The 13,358-nt window shown below is 45.5% G+C and overlaps 1 protein-coding gene across 6 annotated transcripts in view; it reads right to left on the bottom strand.

Annotated features, from left to right (window-relative positions):
* Nucleotides 1–13,358, bottom strand: part of LOC141141040 (uncharacterized) — a 100,899-nt gene that overhangs the window by 7,392 nt on the left and 80,149 nt on the right. For 5 of the 6 annotated variants that reach the window (XM_073628706.1, XM_073628704.1, XM_073628707.1 and 2 more), the window contains 6 exons: nucleotides 9,319–10,908; nucleotides 6,370–6,447; nucleotides 3,713–3,799; nucleotides 1,168–1,259; nucleotides 492–577; nucleotides 6–71 (listed from right to left, as the gene is read on the bottom strand). In XM_073628706.1, coding sequence (XP_073484807.1) covers nucleotides 6–71; nucleotides 492–577; nucleotides 1,168–1,259; nucleotides 3,713–3,799; nucleotides 6,370–6,447; nucleotides 9,319–10,908 — 1,999 coding nt within the window. The remainder of the gene's footprint in view (nucleotides 1–5; nucleotides 72–491; nucleotides 578–1,167; nucleotides 1,260–3,712; nucleotides 3,800–6,369; nucleotides 6,448–9,318; nucleotides 10,909–13,358) is intronic. The other variant, XM_073628709.1, reaches the window with a different exon arrangement.

Genomic DNA, 13,358 nt, shown 5'->3' on the forward strand with positions numbered 1-13,358 from the left:
CCGAGATGTGAGATGTGGAGAGCGGTCAGCCACCAGTGCCGGGTCTCGGAGTGGATCTGTGTCTTCAACACCTGCAGATCAAGACGAAAAATACAGTGATCTACTGACCCCAACCTGCTCCATCTAGACAACAATTTAATGATCCATTATGTGCTTGGTGGACACCGGAGTGTTAAACCTCCTCATGGTCTCTAATATTTCTCGAAACTGAGTGGCCACTATGAAGGGTTCACCATCCCTGCTGGTGTTTTAATTAATTTTATATTATGAAGAATGTAACAGATGGAACTGTAACACCCCAAGGTGGCTAAGACCAGACGGGGAGATCTTAGGAGGTATCAAGTGGCAGCAGATGTTTGAGATCACCAGACTTCTGGTGGCCTGATTTCCACACAATCCAGTAGCCTGGCACTATGGCATTCTATCCCAGTTTGTCCATCATTCAACCCCTGTGGAGTGTTGGATAAGTCGCCTACGCAATGAGCCCTCACCTGAATTATGGTGGAGTTTGCACACCCACTCCTGCAGCAACTCGGAGGTCGGGGCCCGGAAAAGGTACTCAGAGCCGTCCCTCAACCTGCAAAAAAGAACAGAATTATGTAGAGATTACAATGGATTTTATAGCAATGTATGCCATGACAAAGGATGTTACTCAACGCATGTTACCTTATGTGTTATTGTGCATGAGCCCCTATGCAGTGATTGATGTCCTAAAGCCCCCCCCCCAAAAAAAGAAAAGGTAAGAGCACTATGTCACAGCAACCCCCCCCCCCCAAGAAAAAAATAATAATAATTTGAGCACTAATCTTCCTATTCCCAGCAAAAATTCCCCCTCCTTGCATTAATTCTACCCCCCCCCCCAAATTTCTCCACCTAGCACAAATCCCCCCAATCATTCCTACTAGCACAACTCCCCCACCCCAATTCCCCCTTCCTAACAGAAATCCACCCTCCTAGTACAAATCCCCCTCTCCAAATCACCCCTTCTATCACAACTTCCCACCGCGCCCAGGCACCAGGGTCCATGCCCCTCCTGCCCACCCCTTGTCCCGGCCCTGTTTCCCTCTGATAACTACTTATTGTATTTGTCCCACCAAAGCAGAGACTGATAATTTACCCAGAATAAGAATAATTTAATGGTAAAGAGTGACCCGGCATTTCACTGACCTCAGGCGGAAGCAGTTGCTCTTCTTATTGTAGTCTGATTCTGGTGTGCAGAGCGCGCCTGTGAGGTTAAGGGGGGGCGCAGACAATGGGCTCTGTTGGGAGACATAGAGGGCGAATTACCATTATGCATGTCAAGTTTTCTTTGGGCATGGGCAGGTTTCTCCATCCAAGCTGTCTATGGACATAGCTGCAAGTTGTCCCTTGACAAGTGGCTTCACTGGAATCCCCTGCTGGTTTCTCTAGGATTCGTTTTTTTTTTTTTTTTGGCTGCCACAAGTTGGTAATGGAAATAGACAAAATGCCAGCCAGTCATCTTAACGTATATGTAAACTCTCACCTTTAAAACAACCTTTTTTTTTTAAGTGATCACATTCCCCCTGTTCTCAGCTGCATAAGAGCTGGGGGAAGAGAAACAGCAGAATACTGATCTTCCCAGTGATTGGCTGTGTTGGGGGGGGCGTGTCAGGACAAGTCTGGTCATTGGAGTAGAGCGTGCTGACTTAGCATATCTAGAGAACTGACCATGCTTTGTTCTCCTCCTTAGTTTGGTCAGTTTTTAATAGGAAAGCAGAGGGTCTAGCAGGAACACCAGGGATTTCACACATAGGAAGCAATACAAAGAGAACAGGAGACTTTTTCATACAAGTACATGGTACAGCAGCCACATATCAGGAATAGGAAATGTTGGGTTGACATATCCTTTAAAGCAGTAGTAAAAAAAAGCATTAAAAGAAAAAAATAATCGGGCCTGGGCACAGTTTAAGTCATAATGTGCTAGTATTATAAAAGACTTACCTGAAAACGAAGCCCTCCAGCGCCGCACTGTCACCACAAAAGGCGCTTCCATCTTCACCTGGTCTTCTTTCTGGGTTTGCGTGCTTTGGCGATATGAATGTCCGAACTGGCGTTGACGTCATTCCATTGCATGCATGCGGGAGTCACTGTTTACGGCACAGCTCTGAAGGAACGGCACGGATATGCCTTTTCTCTAGAGCGCATGCACCGCTGAAGTCATCGGCTGCATCTAAAGTAAATATCTCCTAAATGGCGCACATTTAGGAGATATTTACTGTACCTATAGCTAAGCCTTATTATAGGCTTACCTATAGGTAAACATCATACATGGGAGTTTACTGCCACTTATACCAGGGGTCTCCAAACTGTGGCCCGAAGGCCAGATGTGGCCCTTTGCTACCCTTTATGCGGCCCCTTGGGACACTATTCCTCCTACTGATTCCTCCTACTGACACCAACAATGGGGCACTATATCTTCCACCGATACCAATGATGGGATACTCCTCCTCCTATTGACCACCAACCCTGGGGCCATATTTATTTTCACTCATGCTGGGCCCAAGGCATCTATTGCCCCTGCCGGCCACAATCCGGCCCTCCTAAAGTCTGAAAGACAATAAACTGGCCCTTTGTTTGAAAAGTTTGGAGACCCCTGCCTTATACCATCATACAGGGCTGCTGTTAGAAATCATGGGGCCCGTAGAGCCTACCTGGCACCCCCCCCTCCCCAATATATCAAAACAATATTTTCACTAAAAATACACAAAAATCATTAGTGGGCACAAACATAACAGAGAACCTGTGTGAATTAGCCCTTTAAAAAAAAAATTACATTTTATTTTTAAAGATGTATAATTTTTTTTTTCTTTTACATTGTTAAAATTATTTTATTTTACAATGTTTAAAAATTACTTATTATAATGTTTTCATTTTTTTAATTTATTTTTTTACTATTTATTTTTTTTACAGGACAGGGAAGCCGTCAGTGCTACAGGAGGGGGGGAAGGGGTGCAGCACGGTGTCGGGGGGTGTCAGAAGTAGGCAGAACAAGGAGGGGGATCGGTGTGGGGGAGGCAATTACAGGAACAATGCCCTGTGTCTGTGTCTCTCCCTGCAGCAGCTGAAAGCTGGCGAGAGGGAGAGAAACCAGCTTTCAGTAGCTGCAGAGAGCCGTGCAGGGCATCCTTCTGTAATTGCCTCTCCTCCCGACTGCACCCATTCCTTCTGCTGTTTGGGCCCCCCTGTGTGCCCGGGCCCCCTACAGGAGGACTGGTGGTCCCCACCCTATCAGCGGCTCTGCCACCATATAATGTTGATAAAATTAAGACAACCGGAAGATGCATTTCAGGAGCCAAACAGTCCTTCCTCATCGGGGCTTGGAAGCTTTCATCCATTCCGACAAGTAATACTCCTTATTTAACACTGAACACTTTCAAGGAGGCTTTATATTTAGAATCCTAAAGCAAGCTTTTCCATTTTTTATCCAAGCCCTGATGAATAGGGATTGTTTGGCCTCCAAAACGCATTGGTTACCCTTTATCTTCCTGTTGTCTAAATTCTCTTAACTATAAATGGTGATGGACTTTTAAGGTGTCCAGCTGACGCCCTTTTTGCCTATTTCCCTTGGATTTTTCAGTGGAGGCGCTTTCTTATGGGTTTGGTTTTAAAAAAAATCGACAAGTAGATTCTGTGGAACCATAAACTCTTACATAAGGAAGTAAGGTTAGAGGTGAGACGGTTGGGCACTTACCTTGGTGGAATGTTTGCGGTCGTGGTAGAAGCAGAGGGTTCTCCTCACCAGCACGGCATAAAACACCCCCCAGGTGCGGGAAGAGGCCTGTGGGCAGGAAGACCCGGTATTACACAGCGCACACTTCCATGGACACAGAGGGGTTGATTTACTAAAGGCAAATAGACGGTGCACTTTGCAAGGGCAGTGGCTCCAGAGCTTAGTAAGTGAGGAGAAGCTCTGCTGACTTCCATCATCCAATCATGTGCAAGCATGTGATTGGATTTTCTTTGCCAAGTGAAGCTTCGCCTCATTTACTAAGATCTGGAGCAACTGCACTTGCAGAGTCTAATAGACCCCAGATTCATAGTTGCCAACAAAAAAAGTTTTTAGAGACACCTGTTTTTCTATGTGTCTTGAAAGCCACTGTAGGCGGAGCATGTACTTTAAATAGGGTCATTTAATATGGGCGTGGTTCTACAAGAAGGATAATCATGTGCTTTCATCAGGGATCTGACAGCAATGAAAGCAGTGGCGGCCGCTCATAGGGGGCACAGGGAATCCGCCCCCCTAATCCATGTGCCTGTCCCCTAATCTCCATGCAGGGCGCCGGTCGCATGGATTTCAATGGGGTTTTTTTTTTTTTTTGAAGCACGATTAGAGCCTGAGGCTCTAATTGGCTTCAAAAGGGTGGGCTCGGGGCGCGGAGCACTGCACCCCGAGCCCACCCACTTGTGTGACATTAGCGAATTAATATTTGCTATTGTCTTCCTGCTTCTCCTCCAGGCCGATCAGGAAGTGGGTCTTAAGACCCGGTTAGCCGGGAGGAGAAGCTACTGTCTGGTTCTCTAGAACCTCCTCCACTCCTCTGCTCCGGTGACTCTGGGCAGTGTCAGTGGTCAGCGCTCCGCCATGGACTCTGTACAGGAGGTGTTGGGCTCCTGGGGGCCCGGTGCAGTGAAGTTGGGGATGGAGAGAGAGATGAGACGGCTATGGACATTCCGGGACTTGTAGGGCTTGGTTGTCCCCCCATCACCTGGTCCGAACCAGCTTCTTCTATCTGGTCACCAAGGACTGGGTCCAGTGCTTCTCCTGCTGGAATCCTCCGGAGCTGGGAGCCTGGGGACTGGCCTGATACTGAGCACTGCAAATACTTCTCTACCTGTCCCTTCCTCTGGGGAACCGAACCCAGCAATGTCCCCACCCCCCAGCAACCGGATCTACCGGACGGACACATCCTCAGCCAGCACTGCCCGGGGAACAGGAGAACGATGACTATCCTGCCATCTATCACAAGCTCATGAACATGACCAGCCGCATGGTGACCTGGCTGCAACACACTGGACTCAGCCCTGAGCAACTGCCTGCTGCTGGATTCTTCTATACCGGTATTGGGATCATACCCCCACTATAGGGGGATTCTTCTATACCAGTATGTACTGGGAGGAGCTGGGATCATACCCCATCTATACTGGTATGTACTGGGAGGATTTGGATCATACCCCCCACTATAGGGGGATTCTTCTATACTTGTATGTACTGGGAGGATTGGGATCATACCCCCACTATGGGGGGATTCTTCTATACTGGTATATACTGGGAGGATTGGGATCATACCCCCACTATAGGGGGATACTTCTATACTGGTATGTACTGGGAGGATTGGGATCATATCGCCACTATGGGGGGATTCTTCTATACTGGTATGTACTGGGAGGATTGGGATCATACCCCCACTATGGGGGGATTCTTCTATACTGGTATGTACTGGGAGGATTGGGATCATACCCCCACTATGGGGGGATTCTTCTATACTGGTATGTACTGGGAGGATTGGGATCATACCCCCACTATGGGGGGATTCTTCTATACTGGTATGTACTGGGGAGGACTGGGATCCGCACCAGCCGCCACTGCAATAGACTAATAAGATCCCTGGTGCAGGTGACTAGAGAGAAGATTAACCCTTTTATTTCTAGCATATTATTGCTAGCAGAGATCAAGCTCATGCAGAGAGACCCCAACTGCAGCATTAACACATACCGCCGGCCCACTCTCAAGTCTCTGCAACCACCTCCTGCCTCACAAACTTGCTGCACCACCAGCGGCCTGGCATGATCACCCCTCCGAGGCTGGCCACATCCCCTCCTCCCCGAGTCATGCCCAACCCCCGCGAAGCAGAAGGCTCCACCTGACCACCTGGCATCAGGTCCCCAATACTGAGAGCTGCGGGCCTGAACAGCTCTGGAGGAGAAAGTAGAGGGAGGGATCTGTGTCCCCAGTGTATGCCGCATGTGATCTTTGTGTTTGGAGTGCAGCCCGCCCCGCCAGGCAGCACCCGCCCTGCTGGGCAGCACCTCTGGGTTTGCCCTCATGATATACACTTGTGTTTACAGCTGTCCATGACAGACCTTGATTTCCGGGACTCAGCCCGGGACAAGGTCATATCGGGACAGAAATTTGTGAGTGTTCTGGGCAGATCGGGACTGTTGGCAACTACGGTATGCAGATTGTCTCGGTGTCTCTTGGTGCCCTTTGTTTGTTTGGATTGTCCTGGGCAGATCGGGACTGTTGGCAGCTATGCAGATTGTCTCGGTGCCTCTTGGTGCCCTTTGTTTGTTTGGAAGTAGTAGTTGTCATACTATTGTCTAACCATCGTCTCCCCATGTCCTGCTCACCTTTCTTCCCCCTGACTGCAGGATGTGCTTCTTTTCCAGGGAACCTTCCATCAGCTGATAGTCCAACTTCCGAGTCACCTGCAAATCACACCAACATAGTATAAATCTGCTCCAACCAACCAGGATCCATACAAAATACTGTACCATGGAAATATATCTGGCTTTGGGTGCATCACTCTAAAGTCTACGCTAAGTTCCATTAAAGACTAGATCTACTTGATAATTATGGGAATCTAGAAAGGGTCGCATAGTTTACTTTCAATCATTTTTATTAGTTTCAAAGAAATACAGAATTAACAGTAGGCAAGCAGTATGTAGATGCCAGGGTAGGTACGAAGAAAGATAACATAACAAGGGCACAATGTCCAGTATGAAAATATAAACCTTTCAACATACATGGAGTAGTAACAAGGAGGTGCAAGGTGAACGCAAAACTATCACATCAAACAAATTTGCCCCCTTAATCAACGAGGAACCAAAAATACCAGCAAAAAGGGGCTCTCTCCTACCAAAAAAGACTGCCTATTGATCCCTCTGTGGTCCTGAGAGCCAGCATGGTCACAAAAAAAAAAAATAAATAAAGCATTAATTCCCCCTGCTCCCAGTACAAATCCGCCCTCCTGCTGTAGCCCCCCCCCCAGCACAAATCTTTGCCCCCCCATCCCATTCATTTCCATCACCCCCAAAACCTATTTCCCCTCTACCATATTACTTTTATAGCACAAACCCCCAAATTTTCCCTCCTAGCACAAATCCCCCCCCCTCCCAAAACAAATCCCCCTAAATCACCACTCCTAGCCCACCGTCCCAAATTCCCCTTCTCAACACAAATCCCCTGCAACTCCAATCTTCTTGTGTTGCCCCCACCACCACCACCTCACATGATAACACAGTGCCCAGGGCAGCCGCCCCTCCTGCTCACCCCTTGTCCCGGCCTTGTGTGCATGGACACATAGGATAGCATGAAAAGGCGTTTTTAAACTGTAAAAAAACGCCTGACACTGCTAAAGGCATCTGTAAAAACGCCCTGTGTGCATGAGGCCTAAAAAAAATCAAACGTTGAAGGCGGCCAGGAATACCATCCACTGGGGCATTTAATAGAGCTATGTGGGGTGTCTGAGGACCCCCCCTGACCCTACACAACAAGGCAAAGACTCCATGTCATAAGTCACTAATCTGTAGGCACTCCCACCACACATGATACATGGACCCTTGGAGATTACACCCTCCAAAACATAAAGGGGAGAAAGAGGGGTACATTTTAGCCAAACGCATTGGGACCAAGTACCATTGCGTGAGTACCTTAAAATTGGCCTCCGTCAGAGCTACGTAACATAACATACATAACAGGAACGTAAATAACACATATGCCAGAGGTCCAGATCGCTGTCCTCCCCAAGGTCCCGCTCCCAATCGAGCATATAAGAGAGCTTGGAGGGTGTGCCTAGTAACAGCCATATATATACAGTAAGAGCTATATCCCCTCCTCTGGCCTGAGTCCTGCAAACACCACTTTTCGTACAGGGTCACCGTGTATTGTATTGTATTGTTCCAGAAGCAAGAAGTGATCTGAAAAAAGGGGAATATGCCCCGACAGAGGCATTTCAAGGATCTATGTACAATGACGCAACGTAAAGGGTCCCCAATGGGTAAGGGTCACATAGTTTAATGAAGTTGTGGACCACTGCTGTAGAGCACCAGGCCACTTCTTCATCTCCAATTATTCCTCATCCTCCATATCTAACCACCCTTTATGTGGTTCCTATTACATCAGTCGTAGGGTGATGTATCATGTTAGCCATTGATCTGTGTGGAAGGTTTAATGTTTAAGGTCCCCTTCAGATCTTAGCGTTGTCTCACCAATGACATACATTGCTTTAAGTCAGCCTAATAATTTTGAATGGGCTGCCACCATAATATGAAACCAGACATGAACCAAAGACCATGTCCCTTGGTACCTACGGTACTTGGGCGTTGGGGTGTCATTCTGAATGGATGAATAACCTAAACAGGAACAGCAGTCTGCCCATATAATTTGTAATAAAAACATCTTTGCCATTCTGAAGCTTCCCTCCAACCACTTTGTATATTATTTTTTATATACTGTGATTCTGTACTTGCCAAATATTCTGCAGAAATCTCCCTCCACTGAGTCTGGCTGCAGCCATTTTAACTGTGGGCAGCTGAGGCTGCTGCTTGTTCACTTTCTGGATTTACACAGACACACAGAGGCACACCTCCAGCTCTGCAGCTCTCATTGGCCCTCTTATGACTCATCCCCCCTTCCTTCCTGGCAAATTCTCAGCAGAGTGAGAGAGAGCTGTGCATGATGTCATAAGCCTAGGCTAATGACCAGACAAGAAACAGGAAGTGGGCTGTATTTTACCATCCAAAGTTAAAACAACAACAAGGGCAGAAGATTTAATAGATGGAAAGTTGAAAAAAATTACTGAAAGTCCGCTTTAAGTTATTAAAGATGCAAGATGTTGACACAGGTCAGGTTTCTTTGTCTGGCATTGTACAATTGTATTGTAATATAGAATGTAAATGAACATTGTACAACTGTATAATGTCTATAAAAGATATCCAACGAAAGCTTGCATCTTCAATCAATAAAGTTAGCCAATAAAAAGGATCGCTAAAACATTAAACTTTTCTGAGTTCCTATTACGTGCAAGTCACTTGGTGGAGTTCTATATAGGTGGGCCTGGAGCTAATGAACTTTTTGCCCCTATAAAAATATTACTGTCATAGGAATTTGAATTGCAGGTTGATTACTGAAAGTCAACCTCCTGGCTGTGCAAGGAATGAGCAATATTCTAGTGTTCTCACATTGTCCTATGTGTCGCATGTCATCTCTTCCTACTTATTCCACTCTGTTTCAAACATGGAACCACCCAAGAAAATAAACAGAGGAGCTCCATCATAAACACACAAAACCCATCTCACCATGGTTATGGATGTCTCCACTCCATCAGACTTATTCTTCAAACCATGTGGCTCTTGCCCTAATGTTGGCTGACATTTCTCCATTTGATTACTCTCCTTTGAAGTAGCAGTGGACACCACTCTTTCTTGAACCAGACTGCTGTCTTCTCTTTGGTCCTTCTCCACCCCACAGCCTGTAGATAAGACAACTGAGGTGGGCAATGAAAACGTGGCCACCAACATATTTGGCTCTGACCTCATAACTACTTGGCCACTTGGTGCTTTGTGATTTGGGGTCTCTTGATTTGCTTTAGTCAACTGGTCTCCTTCATTTGCTTTCAGTGATACGATGTGAGGTTTCTGGATTGGGTTCTCTAGTTGCCCCTGTTTAGCATTATTCCAGATGTCTTCCAGCTCCTTATCATCATGCTCCAGAAACTCCTGATCGGGGTGGAGCACTTCGGGAAATGAATGAGAAGCAACCCTCTTATTAGTCCTCTTTTTGGGTAGGTTATTGGGTGAGCTGTAAGGCTTGTTTATAGAGTTGGGTTTTGCATTGTACGTTCTGAGAAACTCTACATAGGTAGAATTATTCATGTCATCGTTACAGGGCTTTACACAATCTAAAGCTTTTGGGAAGATGGTTGAGGTGACATTACCAACTCCATTCTGGTATTTGGAAGTGTGGTTGTCCTCTGAATGGCTGGATGTACTTACATACTGCATTTCACCCAATTTTGAGTCTGTTCTTTGTCCATCCCTCTCAGATTCCAGGTGATGGAAAACATTAGTGGGTGAAAGTCTATCTATCTGAAAATGGATAAAGTCATCGTTTAGCTTATCTAGGTCCTGTGATCGTGAAGTGTTTGCTACCTTTCCATAGCCATGAATGTTTTGCCTACAATAGCCAGAGCTGGTTGTTAATGCTTCAATCCATGACTTTGTAGACAAAGACTGGAATGAATTCATGGTGTTTTGGAGGTCACTGTCCTCTTTGATTGGCTCTACAACTTCTGTACTTTTTATTTCATCTGCATCTCCAGAATCTGAAAAATGACAGAACCCATTGTCTTTTACAGATTCTATTCGAAGTGACTCCTGAATGTTGTCCACAAGACTAGCTTCCTTGGATAGATCCAGAACCAAGACAGAACCCAAAGTCACATGTGGACACGTGGCCTGAGAGATCGGTTTGGTAGAATTAAGTGTTTCCACTTCCGTTTGCTTGATCTCTGCCCCAGACACAGCACATTCAGCATCAATCTCCTTTGTCAGTGGGTTTTTGACATAATTGAGAAAGTTCCCAAATTCGGGTTGTGGGGTGGTCCTGTCAAGCTTGGGAGGCCAGGTGGAGGTTTCATATTTTGTGCTCTCTTCATTGATGGGCTTCTTATCAGAGTACAGGTCCATAATCCCTTGCACTGTACACCTTTGTGCTTTTTCCTTTCTCTTGAGGCTCCTGAAAAGCAAACTTGATCTAATATTTGAGTCATTTGTAGATATCAAAGTATATTGTTCAAACGACCGACTTTTTTTGGATGGTCGTGGCAAGGTCAAGCTTTGGCATGCATCTGGTCCCTCACTTTCCTTTGCATTCAAGTAGGTGCTGACCTGCAAACGGACAACGTGATGAGTAAGGCACAAGGGTGAATAACAGGTAGGGATCACTGACAGATAGTGCAGCATGAGAAATGAGACTCCAAAAAGGGAGAGAGAGAGTGATACATCATGGAAGACAGAAAATGAAGAGTGAAGCAGACATCAGGGAGAGAGTCAATATGGGACATGAGACAAAGAGAGGAACAGACCTTGGAGAGAATAAGTAAGGAAGGATGAAGAAAGTTGAACGCCAGACACAGGTGAGGAATTAATAAATGAGACAGACCTGGTTAAAAAGGAAAGTGATGAGCGTGAAACCTGGATGAGAGAAAAAGTGATGAGTGAGACAGATCAGGATTATGGAGATGATGAACAAAGTGATTAGAAGGTGTAGGAAGAGGGGAACTTTGGTATGTATAGGAGAACATTCCAGATCAGTAAATGGTAGACATAGACATAGAGCTAAATAAGCTGCTGAACTACATACATGTCAATGTTTAATTCTGCTTAGCCAGCTCTATGATCAGGCACCCCTACAGATGACATAGCCAAGTCCTGGACCTTCCTGTAGACCAGTGGCCTCCAAATTGTGGCCCAGGGGCCGGATGTGGCCCTTTGCTTGCTTTTATCTGGCCCTTGGGGCATTATTCCCCCAACTGTCAGCAACAGTGGGCATAGTTCCTGCCACTGACAGTGACAATAGGGCACCAGTCCTCTCACTGACACCAACGATTGAACACTATTCTATTCCTCCCATGGATACCAATAATGGAACACTATGCCTCCCATTGATACCATCGATGGGGCATTATTCCTCCTATTGATACCAACGATGGGTTACTATTCCTCCTATTGATACCAACGATGGGGCACTATTCATCTCATTGATACCAATGATGGGGAACTGATTGATGCGGTTCGTTGCAATTACATCATCCATTCTCTCGTTGATTACACTGTGGTAACCTGGACTGCTGCTTGGCGGTTCCCTTGATCTGGTTTGGGGTTTTCCTGCCTCAGCTCCGGACCTGACACTATGCTTGGGACCCCCTCTTTCACCCCTTCATCCCTATATGAGGTGGTATATTTCTCAAGCTGTTTTGTAAGTATTAGATTTTAGATTTTTTTTGTGAATTCTTTAGAATCCCCCCCCCCTTTTTATGAAGGGCATACTGTATTTATATTTACATATTCGATTCTTCTGTACATACGGCGGATTTTTGCATCCATACTCCTGATGAGTGAACGTAATTCATGAAACGCGTAGAGTTGTTATTTTATTGGATGCCAAGACAGTTCGGCTTTTATTCTCTATATCCACCATGCATCCATTTGTGTGTGTGTATGTATATATATATATATATATATATATATATATATATATATATAAAATTATGTATGATCACCGTATGTACTTCATATGTCCATTTGGTATATTTGTTCTATAATGTCAGCCCATTTGTATATGGCTGTGTCTATATTTTGGAAACTGTATCATGCATTTCTAGACCATGGAACTGCGTTTAATCAATAACAGTTTTATTATTATATATACTCCATACACTTTTTTTGCAGTAACATACCTCATCTAAAGTCCTTTCCTCTTTTGTTGTTACTAATGTAGTTAGGGATGGAGGCTTGCTACTGCGGCTATGCCTGGTCATATTTCCATTTTTTTTGTCACTATTCCTCCTATTGACCTCATCGATACCAATGATGGGGCACTATTCCTCCTATTGATACCAATGATGGGGCCCTATTCCTCCCATTGATACCAATGATGGGGCACTGTTCCTTCCACTGACACAAAGATGGGGCACTATTACTCCCCCTAATACCAATGATGGAGCATTTTTAACTCCCACTAACGCCAAGCCATTTTCTTCCTCCACAGGCCACAGTTCGGCCCCCCTAAAGCTTTAAGGGCAGTAAACTGGCCCTTTGTTTAGAAAATTTGGATTCCCCTCCTGTACTGTACGGCTCTAGGACCCGCCCAAGTCTGTGATTGGACATTGATGGACCAGCAGCATATAAATAATATTATTCCTGGACTCTTTCCTCCTGGAGCCATGTTTCCTGTGTTTGACTGAATGGATTGTGTTAAAGAATAGAGCCCTGATTAGCTTGGTGTTCTGGGCCTCTCTTGCCCAAATCGCTGTGCTGAAATTTCCAATAACCAGAAATCAGTCATACGGCTCTATGTAGAAATGTACTGTATGTTCTGGATGGAATGTGGAAGGGTTAGGACCCCTGTCAGGCTTGTATTGCTATAATCAATAAAACGTGTTTGCGCTAATCAGTGGATTCACACAAATTTTAAAATATCAATGGCATAAAAAGTCCCATGAATACTAATGTAAAAGTCCACAAAGTACATAAATGTGAAGAAATATTCCACCAAAAAAAATATTAGCATAGACCCAAGGTCTCCACCAAGTGTTTAAGGATGCATGTTTACCAGA

This window comes from Aquarana catesbeiana, linkage group LG04 (assembly GCF_042186555.1).
Source record: "Aquarana catesbeiana isolate 2022-GZ linkage group LG04, ASM4218655v1, whole genome shotgun sequence".
NCBI lineage: Eukaryota > Metazoa > Chordata > Amphibia > Anura > Ranidae > Aquarana > Aquarana catesbeiana.